The following is an 18,527-nucleotide window of genomic DNA, read 5'->3' on the forward strand; positions in this document are numbered from 1 at the left end:
TGAAAATGAGGCTTTTAGTTATACTAGATGAAACATTTGAGACGGTAAATATTATTTGAAGATGTAGATGTTAAAACACTTGTAACCAAACGACATGCTGCATGTGATGATGGTTTTTTTTCCTTTTTCTTTTTGTGCTTTTTCCTTTTTTTTCTTTTTTTTAATCCTATTTTATTGTTGTGTCTATTAAATATATAACAGAGAGATACAGGATCTGTGTGTGGGGGGGAAACGTAGTAGGAATGGATTGCTACAGGCCGGGGAATAAGAAATGATACTAAATTATAATCTATTAAATGAAACAATGAATGTATAAGAATGATAAAGGTTAAAACACCTGTAATCAAATGACATACTGCATGGGATGATGGGCTTTGTTTTTCTTTCCTTTTTTTTCTTTTTCTTTTTTTTCTTTGTTTTTTTTTCTTTTTTCTTCTCTGCTTTTCTTTTTCTATTGTTGTGTGATTATGTTGTCTATGTAACAAAAATAAAAAAAAATTCTATAAAAAAAAAAGTTGGACAGGAGTGCGGAAATAAAAGAAAACAGAGCTATCCCTTGGTTCATAATCTATGTCATCGAATCAGCCTACCAGGTTTTCTAATGATTCTGTTACTGAATGTAGGGTATGCTTAATTTATCATTTAAGTTTAATTAGTAGGTGAGAGGGCCAACTTGGCATATTTAATTAGTTTTGATTTGAATGGGTGAACTTGTATCTAGTTGGGGAGACTATATGATGCTGTATCAGCCCAGACTGAAGGAATTGAGAAGAATGGTTGTAGTTTACTAGTCTTAGCTGGAGACTCTTCTGCTTCATTGAAGGATCTGAGTATTTACATCGTAGGTTACGTTAAAGCAGCAGTATGAAGACTTGTTGATACAGTGTCCATCCCATTGCCTAAAAGCCACTCTATGTGACCTACCTATGATGTAGAGCAGGGCGTCACACACTGGCCACACCCATGCCAGGTTTAGCAAAGGGCGAAAAGGTCATGATATTTCATGTGTTGACGCCATGGCGATGTGAGTTTGATACCCCTGATGTAGAGAATCTGAGGCTCTTTAAAACTCACAAGCATTCACATATGGTCTTTTTCATACTTTCATCTAAAGACCTCATGATTTCCATTATGGGCAATTTTACTATATCATCAGTCTCAGTCTATGTCAGTAGCACATAAAGCAGAGCCTCTTCATAATAAGCATTGTGTAAAGGTGATGCATGGGAAGGCTTTGTTAGCTCCCTATTCTCATAGTCAAATTATTTTCTGGTAAAGGTTGGGTTGATAGCCATCAGTTTTTCTTATAGTAGGAAAGGATCCATTACGCTTGTAAGGATTAGTGAATTCCAGAATAGTCTGAGGGGTTTCCAGATGAAAGGTTTGGAAACTGTGCCAAAAAAACATTTACAAAATCATGAAGACCGTTGAGCCATTACTTTCAGTAATGCTGAAAACAATGCTTGTTTTCTAGTTTATTTTAAAAGGCAGTTTAAATCTGTTGGATTATAGCAATTTGCTGTGCTTGGAGCCACTCTTAAGCTTGGCCAGAAAATGCAAGTATTACATCAATATTGGTTCTGAAGGAGTTGTACCAATTTCCAGTTTGGAGCTGAGCTGTGTTTGGTGTGACTATAACAATTTACAACTCTGTATCTAAATTAGAACCTGAAGATCATTCCCTCTCTCTTATACCATGTTTCTCCAAAAATAAGACCTCTCTGGATAATAAGCCTAATCAGGCTTTAGCGCATGTGCTAAAATAATCCCTTTCCCCAAAATAAGCCCCCCCAAATATTGCAACACAGCAGCAGCCATGAGGTGACCATGCTCCCACCTCCTGCATCTCGAAAATAATAAGACCTCCCCGAAAATAAGGCCAAGCATTTATTTTGGGGAGTCAAAAGAAAATAAGACCCTGTCTTATTTTCAGAGAAACACAGTATATCTGAGACAGTAGATATTTTTGAGAAGATTACTTTGCTAGAAATTTCATGCTGCCACCTGAAAAAAGCCATTCTTGATAACAAGTCTGTGAAATTCCTTGCCCGTTGTGCTACAGTTGGCATTTCGCACAATAGATGCTTGTCACTATTTTAAAATATATCCTTTCCTGTAATGCTTGTGGTCAAATTGGGCTTTTGAATCTTTATTTTTTCTTTTTAATCTGAAGTTCTTCTGAACTGTATCTTTTTGGTACATGTAATAGCATTTTATTATTTGAAAGATGTAGCTATTCTTAGGTTTCCCAAAATAAGGGTTCTTCTGATTTTTACAGTTTCTATGGTGAAAATATTTTTATTTTAAATTGCTTTAATTTCTTGTAAAATTTAACATATGTTGTATCTTTCTCTGCGACTGTTTCATGAAACAAAATCAGGAAAGAAATCTTCAAAAGTAAATACATATAGTAATTCATAAGTTTGATTTTTTTCTATAAAAGTAGTTCTCCTTGTACCAAAATAATAAGCTCATTCTTAGTTTGCAAAGATAGCAATTTTATTGCAATGCATTGGAAGCAAAATACAATTTCCGATAATTTGAAGTTAATTTAGTGACAAAGCTTTTGTATTCATATATGCAGCATGGAATACTAAAACTTTTTTATTTTTGTAGCTCATTCATCCTAGGGGTCCTTTAAAAGTTATTCTTTCTCTCATTAGTTTAGCAAACCACATGTTGGCCTATATTGACCTCTTTAGTCATCAACAAATTATTCAATTTATTAAAAGTCTGACCAAGTCTTAATATATCATGTAACTTCTCAGACAGCAGAAGCGGCCTCAAAAAGTGCCATTGGTGTGAGAGAAAGAAGAATAATCCACAATTATTTTCAGAAATAGTTGAAGTAATTTTGCTTTTCAGAACATAAAGGGATGCTACAATAACATGATAGATTTATACAATTTAGATATTAAATACAACTAGTATGTATCCTTCCTGTGTGAAATGCAGGTACATATTTTTTTCCCTGTGTAAGTTGACTATTAGAATTGGTATATTCTATTCTATGTCAGACTTTAATAAAATAAGAATGACAAAAACATATGAAGAATGTTTTAAAAGTTAGCTGTTTTCTAATGGTTTTACTAAGAGTTTGTTATTGATGGACTTTCAAATATTTTCAAAGCTAACAATCATCATGAGGAACAAAAAACCTCAACTGAATGTTGGCATTTTTGTATAAAGTGCTTAACAAAATTAAACGGGCCTGTTTATATTAGGATCTACTGCATCAGCAAATTGCACAGCCATTTAGGAAAAGACCTTGTCTATGTAAAATGCTGTTTAGACTAATTTTCCTTTCCCTCATCCCCTAATAATAGCCTGATGAAGAGCTCTGAAGATCTTAAAAAGATGTTTTAATATTTCATTCGCTTTCAATTACTTGTATAAAAGATAGTATTCAGTTATGGATTTGAAATATTTTCGCCATGGAGTAACATGGGTATGATTATTTTTTAAGGTATCTATCTAGCTTTCATCATTTTATCCAGAAAACATAGTCAAATTGAGGGGGCGGATCCTTAGTTTTGAACTTCATTTTCATCCTTCAGAAGTCTAAGTGGTCCCACAACAACATTAACCTTCTCCTGAGACTCATCCACACCTCTCTTTTTTCTCAATAAGCATCCCTGGTAGCATCTAGATGAACGATCATCTGCCCTACACACTACTAATTTACATTGTAGGTAAACTGAATTGTGCATGTTAAGGAACTTAAAGGAGTTGAATTGGAAACGAACTACATTGTTTCTTGGTGAGAACAGGCTTCTATAAGTAGAGTCTCGTGGGCATCTGAAAAATAAAAGAAAATATTGTTGTGTCAGGTATGCCTAGATGCTTATTTCAAATATTTTATTACAGTCTAATGATGTATATAATTCCTAAATTTCTGCATTAGATTAAAGCTGATGATTATGAGATGCACTAGAGAGCCACGGGGAAAGCATATAATATTGGAATATCAAAATGAATAAATAAAACCCAAATTTGGGGCTTGTAAAACTGCTTTAAGATATGTACTTGGGAGGGAAAGTAATATGTTGTTAGTACAGGGGACTGTATAGTAAGAGCAAGGCAATGGCTCTGTAGTAATAACTATTTTTGTACAAAGTATGTGGAATTGACCATAATCTAAACAAAGTTTGGTCATTAGTATACATTTTGTGACCCATCCATTCAGCCCATAATATCCTTTTATTCGCCTTAGTTTTTGTATATGTGATTGAGTTATTTGATATTAACTCTTAATTTTATAATGTGATATTAACACTTAACATTTGATAATTTAAGTGAAATATTAACATCATCTGGTATTGTTTTGTTTGAAAATAAGTCCTTATAGTTTGCAGATGAACCCTGCAGTTCTTTCTATACTGTGTTAAGAAATATGACATAAGCAGAAAATCTAATTTTCTTGACATGAGCCAAGGTGGCGCAGTGGTTAAATGCAGCACTGCAGGCTGACTGCTAGATCAGCAGTTCAGGGGTTCAAATCTCACCGGCTCAGGGTTGACTCAGCCTTCCATCCTTCCGAGGTGGGTAAAATGAGGACCCAGATTGTTGTTGGGGGCAATATGCTGACTCTGTAAATCGCTTAGAGAGGCCTGAAAGGCCTATGAAGCGGTATATAAGTCTACTGTTATTGCTATTGCTATTGCTAATTCAGAATCTATGTGTTTGACACAATGGCAATTTCTTTGTGGCAACTTGGATTATGGTTCTTACATATTTAATACACACTTACCCACTTTGGATTAAGTCATAGGTCAAGGTTGTAAAATCATTACTATTTGGAGAAGCGACACATGTGTCTAAGAAGAGTAACATGTTTGGATCAACAGTGTGCAGAGTAGCTTGGAGATATAAATTCTGGTTGAGTGAAACGTAGTATGGTGATCTCATAACTTTATGGGCGAAGGATAATGATGAGTAGAATGCCAGAGACACATTGTAATGGCCAATACGCCTTTCAGTAAGTTCAATAGCATTTTGGGCAACAAACACTGCTTGTACTATAGTGTTCTGCTTCATTTCACACATAACATGAAATTGAAAGTTTTTCTGTCTTGTAATAATATAATCGGAGTTGAGTGTCTTTATTATATTGTAATAAATTGTTGTCTCATTCTTCACCTAAAAAAGCACAGAAAGAAAGAAAAAGTAATCAACAGTAGCGACATAAAAACACTAATTAAACACCACCGTTTTAAAGACTACTATTATTTTAGAATTATAGTAGCAAAAGTGATGTTAACAAAAAACATGTTGCCCATTACAAAACATTTCAGCATCTGCAACCCTGGCTTTTCCTCGGATTGTAAAGTAGGGAGTCAGTCTCAAAGACATTGATTTTTTTTTCTCCCTTCCAAAATTCCCCCTTTTAAAATTGTAATTGTAATATTAGATCCAGTTAATGTATTCAAAGTTAAGCAGAATTTCTTAAACCCAATATCCGAAATTAAATTTAAACTTACATTTCACATTGCGGTTAAACATAATTGTTTGTAACATTAGTTCAATTTAAAACCCAAGCCAGAGTACATTTTCTTATAGTAATAGTTAAGACAAGAAGAGAGAGAGAAAACAGTTATTAGCTTTAAGAACAACAAATGATTCTCACCCTTTTCTCTGTGTTACAGCCATAGAATGGTATAATAAATTGAACAAAACCTCTTATAATATGAGATCTACACGATCTATCTCGGGTATTCAGGTAAACCTGTGATGCATTATAGCCGAGTGAATTGAGATAGCGTATGCTAATCCGTGCCTGCATGAATCCATCAGCACATGAAAGTCCTAAATAATAACACAGAGAAACGTTAAGCAAAATGCAAATACATCCAAGTATTACTTTTATTTTAATTATTGAATCTGCTTGTGGACCAAATAAACTGATTAAGAAATATCTCTTCTACTTAGCCAGCAAAGGAAACTTTCATTTTTTCCTGAGAATAGAAGCATCCAAAACAAATAATGCATAGAAAAGTGGGTTTATCAGAAATAGTTAAGAAGTTTTCATCTTTTCAGAAATATGGGAAGAGAGAGGGGGGAGAGAGAGAGACAGCAAGAGACAGTGAGAGACAGAGGGAGGGAGGGAGAGGGAGGGAGGGAGAGGGAGGGATAGAGAGAGAGGGAGGGAGAGAGGGAGAAGGAGGGAGGGAGAGAGAGAGACCCACAGGCCAGTAATGCAAACCCCTCAATCATCAACCAATTTTCAGAGTGCTTAATGTCTTAATTTGAACTAAAAAAAATGGAAAATCACAAGCCTCAACACAACTAATTGATTTCAGTGAAACTTTTATTATTTTACCTAGAACTTCAAATTCCACTTCTCTCTGGAAGCTAAACAATTCATTTTATAAATGCTCATGTCCTATATAGTCAAAATAATGTTAGATGAGTCCCATCTGAAATCACTTCTTTGTGTATTGATGTGTACATAATACAATACTAAGCTCAGTATTATATTGTCAACATATATTAAGCTTCAGTCAAAACTAAGAAATCAACTGCTTTATCATGTCACAACTTCATCTCTACTATCTTTTCATAATTGTGTCAAAGGATAAATGTCATGCTTAAGCCTTCCTCAATCTGTTGTCCCAGCATTCTAGCTTGGAGAAGACTATCAGTTATGTACAAATGAATCCAGAACGCTTCAGATTCTTACAAATATATTTTAATACCGAGATTCTAAAAAAGAAAAGTTACAGTTCTTGTATCTGTAATGTAAATTGGGAATCTGAAAATACAACAAAAGTGAATATCTTCACCCAACTAATGGTTTAACAGTTCAGTTTACAGCAACCAACCAACCTTCTTCTACCAACACGATGATAATGAGAATATTTTTCTTTTTTATTAGTTTAGAATTTTAGTGCTGGATAACTTCACTTCACAAGTTTACATGCAACTAAGAAATTCAAAAATCTGGATCAAGAATCAGCACACACTGTGGTCAGCTTGAATACTTGCCACTCAAACACATGGGACAGTACCATATTAAAGTACTATATGTGAAATGTATTTCTCACATGTCAAATTCATTATATGAGACATATATTATGGTATTATATCTCTAAAAACCATGAAAAGGAAATAAATGCAAGATTTTCTGAAGGAAAAATGAAGATTTCAGGGGCTGCTAAGACGGATGTTCAAATTTCTGCACTTTTAAATTTCTCATTCTAAATTTCAAAAGTAGACTCTAAAGTAGAAAAAAGCCTGTAATCTAAATTCAGTTTAAAGAAGGGGGGGGGGGGAGATTTACTTAAAACCAAGTAAAAGGAAAGCTGATTTGGAATTAAATATTCATTAAATTATGAAGCAATTATAGCAGCATTGGTCTGTGAATAGAACCATTTCATTAGGCTAATGCTGAAATTGATTCAAAATGATATTCATGATTGCTGTGCTATCTAATAGTACTATTAGACTTTAATCTGTTGCTTGATTTAGACATGTAAATGATGAAAACACAATATTTTTAAATCTTAGGTATACAATCCTTGCAGAGAAGGAAAGTACTCCCTAGGTCACAGATGTCAAACTCGCCACATCACGAAATGTTTCAGGATATTTTCTCCATTTTCAGAGGTGGGGTGGACATGGTCTATGTGTGACTCATTCAACCCATGGGCCACCAGTTTGACACCCATTAACCTAGTCAAACAATTATGAAATTTTAGACTCTGACACTCCGAGAACACACTAAATAATAATAGTAGTAGTAGTAGTAGTAGTAGTAGTAGTAGTAGTAATTCATGAATGGGTCTTGAACAAGAGAACAAGAAAACTCGAGAAAACTTTATTCTAATGTGCCTGCTGAACCAAACTGAGAGAGATAGGTAAATCCAGCTTCTCATATTTTTTTACAAAGCAAATAAACATGCCTGATTCATCTCATGTAGTGGATTCTAATCCTCCTACCTCCATGCCACGATACTTGTACAACATTTGTGGGTTTATTCCTAGATAACTTTACCTATGACCTCGAGTGAAGGTTTAACTCTTTACAGCTCATCAATTAAACAATATCAGAGAAAAAAGAATATCTTACTTGTATATTTAGAAGTAGAAGCTGGTGTAGTAGGTCTCATTTCTGTGAACACAATAAAACAATTTCATTAAACATGAGATGATTATTACTTTCATCCAATCTGCATATTACTAAAACTCTTTGGTCTGTTTGTTTGTAACCTAAAATTGGGTGAAATTGGAAAATGTGTAGGGCTATTGAAGTGTTAGAGCCGAGGTGGCGCAGTGGTTAAATGCAGCACTGCAGGCTACTGCTAGATCAGCAGTTCAGCGGTTCAAATCTCACCGGCTCAGGGTTGACTCAGCCTTCCATCCTTCTGAGGTGGGTAAAATGAGGACCCGGATTGTTGGGGGCAATATGCTGACTCTCTGTAAACCTCTTAGAGAGGGCTGAAAGCCCTATGAAGTGGTATATAAGTCTACTGCTATTGCTATTGCTATATTCAGTTATTGAACTGAAGAAACTCAAATGGCTTAATTTACAGAATGCTAGGTGCTGTGACAATTGTGGGAATGAAATTTGGGGAAATTGTGGTCACTTCAGAACCACTGCACCTTCCAACTATACTTCCCAGAAACCCATAGATTGCATGGCGCAGGGGAAGATAGTGGGCTGTATCCCCACCCTCTTTCCAACCTCTCTCTGACCCCTGCATCAGTCATCTGATGTCAAGCAGTGATTGGCTGCTTTTCAACCAAATCTGAAATCTCCTAACAGCAATGGGTAACTTGGGGAGAACAAAGGTTGGATGATCTATGCTACGAACGTATGTGATTGGATTACATATAGTGAGGCTTCTACTGAAATATAATAAGTATAGCTGTTGAACAAACTTTATACAACCAAACTGGATTATACAAGTATTGAAAGGGTTGTACTGAATACTTCTTTTAAGATTTTCAGGTTTCCTTTTGAAATTCTAAATGACTTGAAAATAAGATCTGCACACCATTTGTCTATTTTTGAACTTTAAAAAAAGGCATTTCTCCATGCACTTTAAATACATTATAGGACACAACTAGAGAAAATATGTTCTATTATACCATCTCAACGGTGGAACCTTTCGATACAACTGGTACACTTCCAGAAGTCTACCACCATTTTAAAACATTGTTGATTCTTCTAGTTTAAATATTAAATTAAATTAGTTGTGTTCTACTCTGTTGCATCTGATGCCTCTTCTAATTGATTACATCATTGTTATATTGTTGTGTTCTTATTTTGTTTCATTTATTTAAATATTATTCAATTTCAGAAAGGTGATAAAGATTATTTTGTTCATGAAGATAGGCTGTTGAAATATTCATATGAACCAATGGCCCTTCACAGTATAAAACCAAATAGGAGTTAGTTTAAAATAATATTGAATCCCTAAATTACATCATTAACAGGATACAAGTTCATGAATTACATGAATAACCTTACCTGGTGGAATAGATTGGTAACGAGCAGAGAACCCATTTCCTGAATCACCTGAATCTCTATGCAGCACTATTGTCATTATGTTGGAAATTGATGAATAGGTATAATTGAGATAAGCGCTAGAACAAGTTCTTCCAAGTGGATATGAACTATATCGGAGTCCATCAAAAATCTCAATGTATTCTTTGTCACAGTTCAAGCTATACAGAAATAGATAAATATTTTATTTCTTATCTCTTACTATGCCACCATTTCCCCCCCTTCCATTCAATCACCGATTTTCTGTGGCTGCTTGAACAGGTCCCTGTGGTTTTCTTGGCAAACTGTTTTCAGAATTGATTTTTTATTCACTTCAGCTGACTGATATCTGCAGTTCAGCAGTTCAAATATCACCGGCTCAAGGTTGACTCAGCCGTCCATCCTTCCGAGGTGGGTGAAATGAGGACCCAGACTGTGGGGACGATATGCTGACTCTGTAAACCGCTTAGAGAGGGCTGAAAGCCCTATGAAGCGGTATATAAGTCTAACTGCTATTGCTAAAATGATTGACCCAAGATGGCTTTATGCTTAAGGTAGGACTAGAACTCACGGTTTCCCAGTTTTTAGCTTGATGTCCTAACAACTAGAAGTAGTCCTCAATTTACAACTATTCATTTAGCTACCATTCAAAGTTACAATGGCACTGAAAAAAATGGACTTATGACTAGTTCTTAGACTTGAAAACATTGCCCAATCCAGCATCACACGATCAAAATTTGGGCACTTGGCAACCGGCATGTATTTATGACAGTTGCAGGGTCCCAGGGTCACGTGATTGCCATTTGTAACCTTCCCAGACAGCTTCCAACAAGCAAAGTCAACGGTTGAAGCTGGATTCACTTAGTGACCAAATGATTCCCTTAACTGCAATGATTCGCTTAACAACTATGGCCAAAATAGATTATAAGATTATAAAGTTGGGTGGTATACCTCACTTAACAAATTGTGTTAAATCATTTAAGGAGGAAATAATCACATTAAGCCAAAAGGAGTACTGTACTTGGAGGTTTTTTTTAAGGGAGATATTTAAAATTGTAAAGACATTATCTCAGGCGAACTGTGTTGAATTCAGTTAAATGTTGAGTTGATTGCTTAGTTTTATTTATCCCAAATGTATATTATGCCCTGCTAACTCAGTCTGGTTCACTCTGGAATAATAATTATTTGCTGATGTATCCCGATAATGTATTAGTCGTTTACAAAAAGCACATTTATTAAGCATATAGAAGGAAAAAGTTTAACAAATCTTTCAACTTACTTAATAGAAGAGAATTTTAAATTTATGCGTTCAAGGGGCCTCACTTGAATTTCCCAGACACAGGTCATATTGGTGTGATTTCCAGGATAATAAGGTCCAGAGAAGGAGCCAAAAGCATTTGTGAGCTGCCCTCCACATTGGTTTGCTAGACAACACACGTAAGGCACATTTTAAGAATTATTCCCCATGCTACAGTTAATTTCGTTCTGCTATAGGCAATAAGATCAAGAATTACTTTCCTGCTGGGGTTTCAGAAAAAAATTAAAATCTCTGAGAATTTAGAAGAATACCACATAGCAATAGCATCAATAAATTATTTTACTTTTAAACTGAATTAATTAGGAAAATCTGCAAGGCAAGTGCAGTGCAATGATTTATGATTTTTTTAAAAAGAAAAAAAACATACATAATCACTATTATAGATGTATAAATATCTATATGCTGACTCTGAAAACCACTTAGAGAGGACTGTCAATCACTGCAAAGCAGTATATAAGTCTAAGTACTATTGCTACACACACACACACACACACACACACACACACACACACAGAGTATGTATATATAAACATGTGAAGCAAAATAGCTGTGGGGGGGAAAGCCAAATATAGCCTGATTTGTGGAAAACTATCCACAATTGGGCAAAACCTATTTAACAAATGTCTCACTTAACAACAGAAAATTGGGGTTCAGTTGTGGTTGTAAGTTGAGGACTACCTGTAAAAATGACAGTTACATAAACAAAAGCATCCTTTCAGTTTTTGAAACTTCAAAAGGAAGGACGAGGAAAAAAACACTGATTCGGTGGGTTGGTTTCAAATTTTTTTAGAATCTCTTCTGTAGGTGTGGGTGGCTTTGTGCGAGTGGCTTGCCGGCCATGTGACTGGGTGGGAGTGGCTTGCCAGCCATGTGACTGAGTGAGAGTGGCTTGGCAGTCATGTGACTGGGTGGGCGTGGCCACCTTTTAAAATGTGGTGAAACTGACTTAACAATGTAGATGTAGATAGATGTAGATAAATTTATTTATAGGCCGCCCTTTTCCCTGAGGGGACTCAGGGCAGCTTACAACGTATAGGGAAGGGAGTACACACAATGACATATAAAAACAGTACGTAATTAAAAATAGAAGCAACATTCATTCATCATTCGGGAGGGGACGGATTATAATCTTTAACCCCAGGCCTGACGGGATAGCCAGATCTTGAGGGCTGTGCGGAAGATCTGGAGGGTGGTGAGGGTACGAATCTCCACGGGGAGATCGTTCCAAAGGGTCGGAGCTACTACTGAAAAGGCTCTCCTCCGCGTAGTTGCCAGTCGACACTGACTGGCAGATGGAACTCGGAGGAGGCCTAATCTGTGTGATCTAATAGGTCGCAAGGAGATAATTGGCAGGAGGCGGTCTCTCAAGTACCCAGATCCACTACCATGGAGGGCTTTATGGGTGGTAAGTAGCACCTTGAAGCGCACCCGGAGATCAACATGTAGCCAGCGCAGCTCGCGGAGGATAGGTGTTATGTGGGCGAACCGAGGTGCACCCACAATCACTCGCGCGGCCGCATTCTGTACTAGCTGAAGTCGCCGGATGCTCTTCAAGGGCAGCCCCATGTAGAGCACGTTGCAGTATTCCAGCCTAGAGGTCACAAGGGCACGAGTGACTGTTGTGAGAGCCTCCCGGTTCAGGTAGGGTCGCAACTGGCGCACCAGGCGAACCTGGGCAAATGCCCCCCTGGTCACAGCCGACACATGATGATCAAAGGTCAGCTGTGGGTCCAGGAGGACTCCCAAGTTGCGAACCCTGTCTGAGGGGTATAATATTTGGCCCCCCAGCCTGAGTGATGGAACACTAGCCAAATTATTGGGAGGGAAACACAACAGCCACTCGGTCTTTTCCGGGTTGAGTACAAGCTTGTTAGCCCTCATCCAGTCCCTAACGGCTTCAAGACCCCGGTTCATCACGTTCACCGCTTCATTGAGTTGGCACGGGGCGGACAGATACAACTGGGTATCGTCCGCGTATTGGTGGTATCTTATCCCGTGCCTCCGAATGATCTCGCCCAGCGGTTTCATGTAGATGTTAAATAGTAGGGGGGACAAGACCGACCCCCGCGGCACCCCATATGTTAGGGGCCTAGGGGTCGATCTCTTCCCCCCAATCAACACCGACTGCGACCTGTCCGAGAGGTAGGAGGAGAACCACTGCAAAACAGTGCCTCCCACCCCCACCTCCCGCAGTTGTCGCAGAAGGATACCATGGTCGATGGTATCGAAAGCCGCCGAGAGGTCAAGGAGAACCAAGATGGAGGCATGGCCTCCATCCCTGGCTCTCCAGAGATCATCGGTCAATGCGACCAAAGCGGTTTCTGTGCTGTAACCAGGCCTGAAGTCGGACTGGAATGGGTCAAGGTAACTGGCTTCCTCCAAGGACCGCTGAAGCTGGGAGGCCACCACCTTCTCAACAACCTTCCCAACAAAGGGGAGGTTGGAGACTAGGCGATAATTGTTAAGAACGGCTGGATCCAAAGATGGTTTCTTCAGGAGGGGTCTCACCACCACCGCTTTAAGTGCGGAGGGGAAGATCCCCTCCTGAAGGGAGGCGGTAACAACCGCCTGGATCCAGCCCCGTGTCACCTCTCCGCTGTTGGCAACCAGCCAGGAGGGACACGGGTCCAGTACACAAGTGGAGGCACTCACAGCTCTCATGGCCTTGTCCACATCCTCAGGGGCAACATCCTGAAACTCAACCCAGCGATGGTCTGCCAAATTGTCCTCCTGTGCTTCGGCTGGATCTGCAAAGGTGGAGTCCAAATCCGACCAAAACCGAGCAACTTTGTCCGCTAAGAACTGGACATAGTCTTCAGCCCTACCCTGCAAGGGGTCCCCCGTATCCCTCCTATTTAGGAGGGAATGGGTTATCCTAAACAGGGCGGCTGGGCAAGACTCAGCGGATGCAACCAAGATGGCAATATACGATCTTTTTGCTGTCCTAAGTGCCCTGATGTACTCCTTGGTGCAAGTTGTTAAGAGTGCTCGGCTTGATTCGGATTTATCGGACCTCCATAGGTGCTCTAGGCGTCTCCTCCAGCGCTTCCTCTCCCGGAGTTCCTCGGTAAACCAAGGGGGCCTCCGGGATCCACCACCTCGGAGCGGCCGTAGTGGCGCAATCCGGTCAAGGGACTCCGATGCTGCCGAGTGCCAGGCAGCAACCAGAGTCTCCACCGGACTGTGGGCGAGAGTGTCAGGAATAACCCCAAGCTCCATCTGGAACCTCAAGGGGTCCATAAGTTGCCTGGGGCGGAACCACCTGGTCGGTTCCTCCTCCCTACAGTGGGGGTTTGGTCTCCGGAAGTCAAGCCTCAGTAGGCAGTGGTCTGACCACGACAGGGGTATGATCTCATTACCCCTCAGACCAAGATCACAAGTCCACTGCTCCGAGAGGAATACGAGGTCAAGCATGTGACCCGCTGAGTGGGTTGGGCCCCGAATTACCTGGGTCAAGCCCATGGCTGTCATGGAAGCCATGAACTCCTGCGCCTCGTCAGAGTGTTTTACGAGTCCCACTCCAAGGCCAGGTGGTGTGAGTAATCAGGACCCTGGGCCTTAGGCTGCTGTCGCTAAATGCCAGGTCTGTTGTTCATAAAGCTCCTCTCGTTCGGGACTTAATTTTAGACGAGAGGGCAGACCTGGCATGTATTACTGATACCTGGCTGGGCCCGGAGGGAGGAGTCCCCCTCGTAGAGATGTGCCCAGAGGATTTTCAGGTGCTCCATCAGCCGAGGGCTAAGAGAAGGGGTGGGGGTGTGGCTATTGTTATCCGAGAGTCTCTAGCACCTCGTAGGATCCCTGCTCCGGAGCTTGTCGGGTGTGAGTCCCTGCTGGTGAAGTTGGACCTCAAGGGTCAAGTGGGTCTGCTGCTAACGTACCTGCCTCCTAACTGCGTTGCAGCAGCCCTCCCCTCGCTCCTCGAGTCGATAGCCGAGCTGGCAGTTGAGTTCCCCAGACTTATGGTTCTGGGGGATTTCAATCTGCCTTCGCTCGGTGAACACTCTGATGGAGCGCAGGAGTTCATGGCTTCCATGACAACCATGGGCTTGACCCAAGTAATCCGAGGACCAACCCACTCAGTGGGTCACACGCTTGACCTCGTATTCCTCTCGGAGCAGTGGAATTGTGATCTTGGTCTGAGGGGTAGCGAGACCTTGCCCCTGTCATGGTCAGACCACTACCTATTGAGGCTTGACTTTCGGAGACCAAACCCCCACTGTAGGGAGGAGGAACCGACCAGGTGGTTCCGCCCCAGGCGACTTATGGACCCTTTGGGGTTCCAGACGGAGCTTGGGGTTATTCCTGATACTCTCGCCCGCAGTTCGGCGGAGACTCTGGTTGCTGCCTGGGATTTGGCAGCGACGAAGTCTCTTAACCGGATTGCGCCTCTACGGCCGCTCCGAGGCAGTGGATCCCGGAAGGCTCCTTGGTTCACTGAGGAACTCCGGGAGATGAAGTGCCAAAGGAGACGCCTAGAGCACCTATGGAGGTCCAGCAAATCCGAATCGAGCCGAGCATTTTTGACAACCTACACCAGAGATTACGTTCGGGCAATTAGGACGGCTAAGAGAACACACATTGCCTCTCTGGTTGCGTCTGCTGAGTCGCGCCCAGCCGCCCTGTTTAGGATAACCCGTTCCCTCCTAAATAGGAGGGATATGGGCGATCCGCTGCAGGGCAGGGCTGAGGATTACGTCCAATTTCTCGCAGACAAGGTTGCTCGGCTCCGGGCGGACCTGGAACTCCAATTCTGCAGTACCAGCCGAGGCACTAAGGGATGATCTGGTAAGTCATCGCTGGATTGAGTTTCAAGCTGTTACCCCTGAGGATGTGGACAAGGCCATGAGAGATGTAGGTGCCTCCACATGTGTGCTGGACCCATGCCCCTCCTGGCTGGTTGTAAACAGCAGGGAGGTGACACGAGGCTGGATCCAGGTGGTTGTTACCGCCTCTCTTCGGGAGGGGATCTTTCCCCCCGCTTTAAAGGCGGTGGTGGTGAGACCCCTCCTGAAGAAACCATCCTTGGATCCAGCTGTTTTAAATAACTATCGTCCAGTCTCCAACCTCCCCTTTGTGGGGAAGGTTGTTGAGAAGTTGGTGGCCTTTCAGCTCCACCGGTCCTTGGAGGAAGCCAGTTATCTCGATCCGTTCCAGTCTGGCTTCAGACCTGGCTGCAGCACAGAAACCGCTTTGGTCGCGTTGACCGATGATCTCTGGAGAGCCAGGGATGGAGGCCACGCCTCCATCCTGGTGCTCCTTGACCTCTCGACGGCTTTCGATATCATCGACCATGGTATCCTTCTGCGACGACTGCGGGAGGTGGGGGTGGGAGGCGCTGTTTTACAGTGGTTCTCCTCTTACCTCTCGGACAGGTCGCAGTCGGTGTTAGTTGGGGAGCAGAGATCGACCCCTAGGCCCCTAACGTGTGGGGTGCCCCAGGGTTCGGTCCTGTCCCCCCTTCTTTTCAACATCTACATGAAACCGCTGGGTGAGATCATTCGACGGCACAGGATAAAGTACCATCAATATGCGGACGATACTCAGTTGTATCTGTCCGCCCCGTGCCAACTCAACGAAGCGATGGATGTGATGAGCCAGGGGCTGGATGCTGTTAAAGACTGGATGGGGGTCAACAAGCTTGTGCTCAATCCAGAAAAGACCGAGTGGCTGTTGTGCTTCCCTCCCATGAATTGGCCAAGTACTCCATCTCTCAGGCTGGGGGGTCAAATTATATGCCCCTCAGACAGGATTCGCAACTTGGGAGTCCTCCTGGACCCACAGCTGACCTTCAAACATCATTTGTCAGCTGGGACCAGGGGGGCATTTGCCCAAGTTCGCCTGATACACCAGTTGCGTCCCTACCTGAACCGGAAGGCCCTCACAACAGTCACTCGTGCCCTTGGACCTCTAGGCTGGAATATTGCAATGTGCTCTACATGGGGCTGCCCTTGAAGAGCATTCGGCGACTCCAGCTAGTCCAGAATGCGGCCGCGCAAGCGATTGTGGGTGCACCTCGGTTCACCCACGTAACACCTATCCTCTGCGAGCTGCACTGGCTACCTGTTGATCTCCGGGTGCGCTTCAAGGTGCTACTTATCACCTATAAAGCCCTTCATGGTAGTGGGCCTGGGTACTTGAGAGACCGCCTACTGCCAAATACCTCCACTAGACCGATTCGATCGCATCGATTTGGCCTCCTCCGAATCCCATCTTCTAGCCAGTGCAAACTGGCAACTACCTGGAGGAGAGCCTTCTCGGTGGCTGCTCCGTCCCTTTGGAACGAACTCCCCGTGGAGATTCGGACCCTCACCACCCTCCAGTCCTTCCGCGCCGCTTTAAAGATCTGGCTGTCCTGGCTGGCCTGGGGTTAAGATTGTAGCCCCACTCGAATTGTGCGATTGTTGTGTTTTCTTTTTAACATGCTGTATTGTCTATTGTTTGTGTTCTCCCCCTCCCTCTTTTGAATTGTGAGCCACCCTGAGTCCCCCCAGGGAAAAGGGCGGCATACAAATAAAGGCAAAACAAAAACAAAACAAACAAACAAAACAGATGAACAAGAAAACATAGAAGAGAGAAGAGGGGAGGATCGCAGGGCCCGCTATTTCCAGCTCAGCCATCTTCTCGGGTAATGATAAATCAGCAGTCTCTTTTTCAATTTCATCATCGCTTGCGTGCAAAGACATTTTTTCTTTTTCTTCTTGTAGTTTTCACCCCCCACGGAAGGTTGTATTCTCCTGGTAGGGTGTTGATGAGACATCGCTTACTGTCAGCACCTCTCCATTAATTAATTAGGAAAGAAAGACCACAAGACTCCATGTGTGGAAATCAAGTGTACTTTTATTAATTAAGAATGATTAAAGGCATAGCGAAGCGAAGTCTGATTATTTAGGCGCGAAAGCAATTGATATATAGAATAGCCCATTCCCCACCCCTTGGCATCACAGTCCCAGTCCAATCATAATTCTTCCAAGTGTCAGGTGTGAGATAACTTCAAAAGGCATCACAAAGATGGAATGTCGGTGCCGTTAGTCCTGGCGGGAAACACCCACGCATGCGTAGTCCGATCAGCCGGTGAACTCCAGAAGCTTCCTCCACCACAATGAGTAACCCCTCCCAAATACCATGCCCTCCCTCCCCGTTTCATGGCAGCCGAAGCGATAGCAAAGCAGAGGCTGGCATCCGGCCGTCCCCCGAAAAAAGGCGGTCAGGCCTGGAAAACGAGAAAACACAAACAAACAGACGAACAACAAAACATAGAAGAGAGAAGAGGGGGGGGATCGCAGGGCCCGCTATTTCCAGCTCAGCCATCTTCTCGGGTAATGATAAATCAGCAGTCTCTTTTTCAATTTCATCATCGCTTGCGTGCGAAGACATTTTTTCTGTTTCTTCTTGTAGTTATATATATGTTATTTTTGTGCTGAAAAATAAATAAAGGGAGACTCAGCACAAAAATAACAAATGTAACAAAAAGGCAACAGTAAAAAATATTGGGTTTCTGTCTGGATGGTCTCTTGTGACGAGCCGAAGGACAGAGAATGGAAGTAGTGATCTTCCTCCCATAATTGGGGCTTACCCGGGGTTGTAAAAATCAAATAGATACCTTTCACCCTGGCTTCGCTGATAACGGAAAAGAGCCTGTGGCCTAATGGCTAAGATGTCTGCCTAGTATGTAATATAGCCCAGGTTCAAATCCCAGTAAGGGTATGGTTAGCTGACGAG

The 18,527-nt window shown here is 41.9% G+C and overlaps 2 protein-coding genes across 2 annotated transcripts in view; both read right to left on the reverse strand.

The window, feature by feature from the left end:
- Positions 1–18,527, reverse strand: part of LOC148043673 (scavenger receptor cysteine-rich domain-containing protein DMBT1-like) — a 63,425-nt gene that overhangs the window by 35,116 nt on the left and 9,782 nt on the right. The window lies entirely within an intron of this gene.
- LOC148043674 (scavenger receptor cysteine-rich domain-containing protein DMBT1-like) lies at positions 2,607–10,917 on the reverse strand. The gene is made up of 6 exons (XM_087725931.1): positions 10,767–10,917; positions 9,473–9,669; positions 8,069–8,110; positions 5,627–5,805; positions 4,751–5,139; positions 2,607–3,798 (listed from the first exon to the last, which is right to left on the reverse strand). The coding sequence occupies exons 1-6, from the start codon at positions 10,832–10,834 to the stop codon at positions 3,528–3,530; spliced, it is 1,146 nt and encodes a 381-aa protein (XP_087582057.1). The 5' UTR covers positions 10,835–10,917; the 3' UTR covers positions 2,607–3,527.

The sequence above is a fragment of the Thamnophis sirtalis genome, unplaced genomic scaffold, assembly GCF_051295495.1.
Source record: "Thamnophis sirtalis isolate CommonGarterSnake01/CBP01778 unplaced genomic scaffold, rThaSir2_p1.2 scaffold_11, whole genome shotgun sequence".
NCBI classification, from domain to species: Eukaryota; Metazoa; Chordata; class Lepidosauria; order Squamata; family Natricidae; genus Thamnophis; species Thamnophis sirtalis.

What these genes read in the sequence shown, in the direction of transcription:
- LOC148043674 (XM_087725931.1), bottom strand. Translation starts at nt 10,834, where the DNA reads ATGACCTGTGTCTGGGAAATTCAAGTGAGGCCCCTTGAACGCATAAAT. An exon ending in TTAAAATTCTCTTCTATTAA is followed by an intron (nt 9,670 to 10,766) that starts GTAAGTTGAAAG and finishes ATTTCTGTATAG; the next exon opens with CTTGAACTGTGACAAAGAAT. An exon ending in TATGACTTAATCCAAAGTGG is followed by an intron (nt 3,799 to 4,750) that starts GTAAGTGTGTAT and finishes TTTATTTTTCAG; the next exon opens with ATGCCCACGAGACTCTACTT.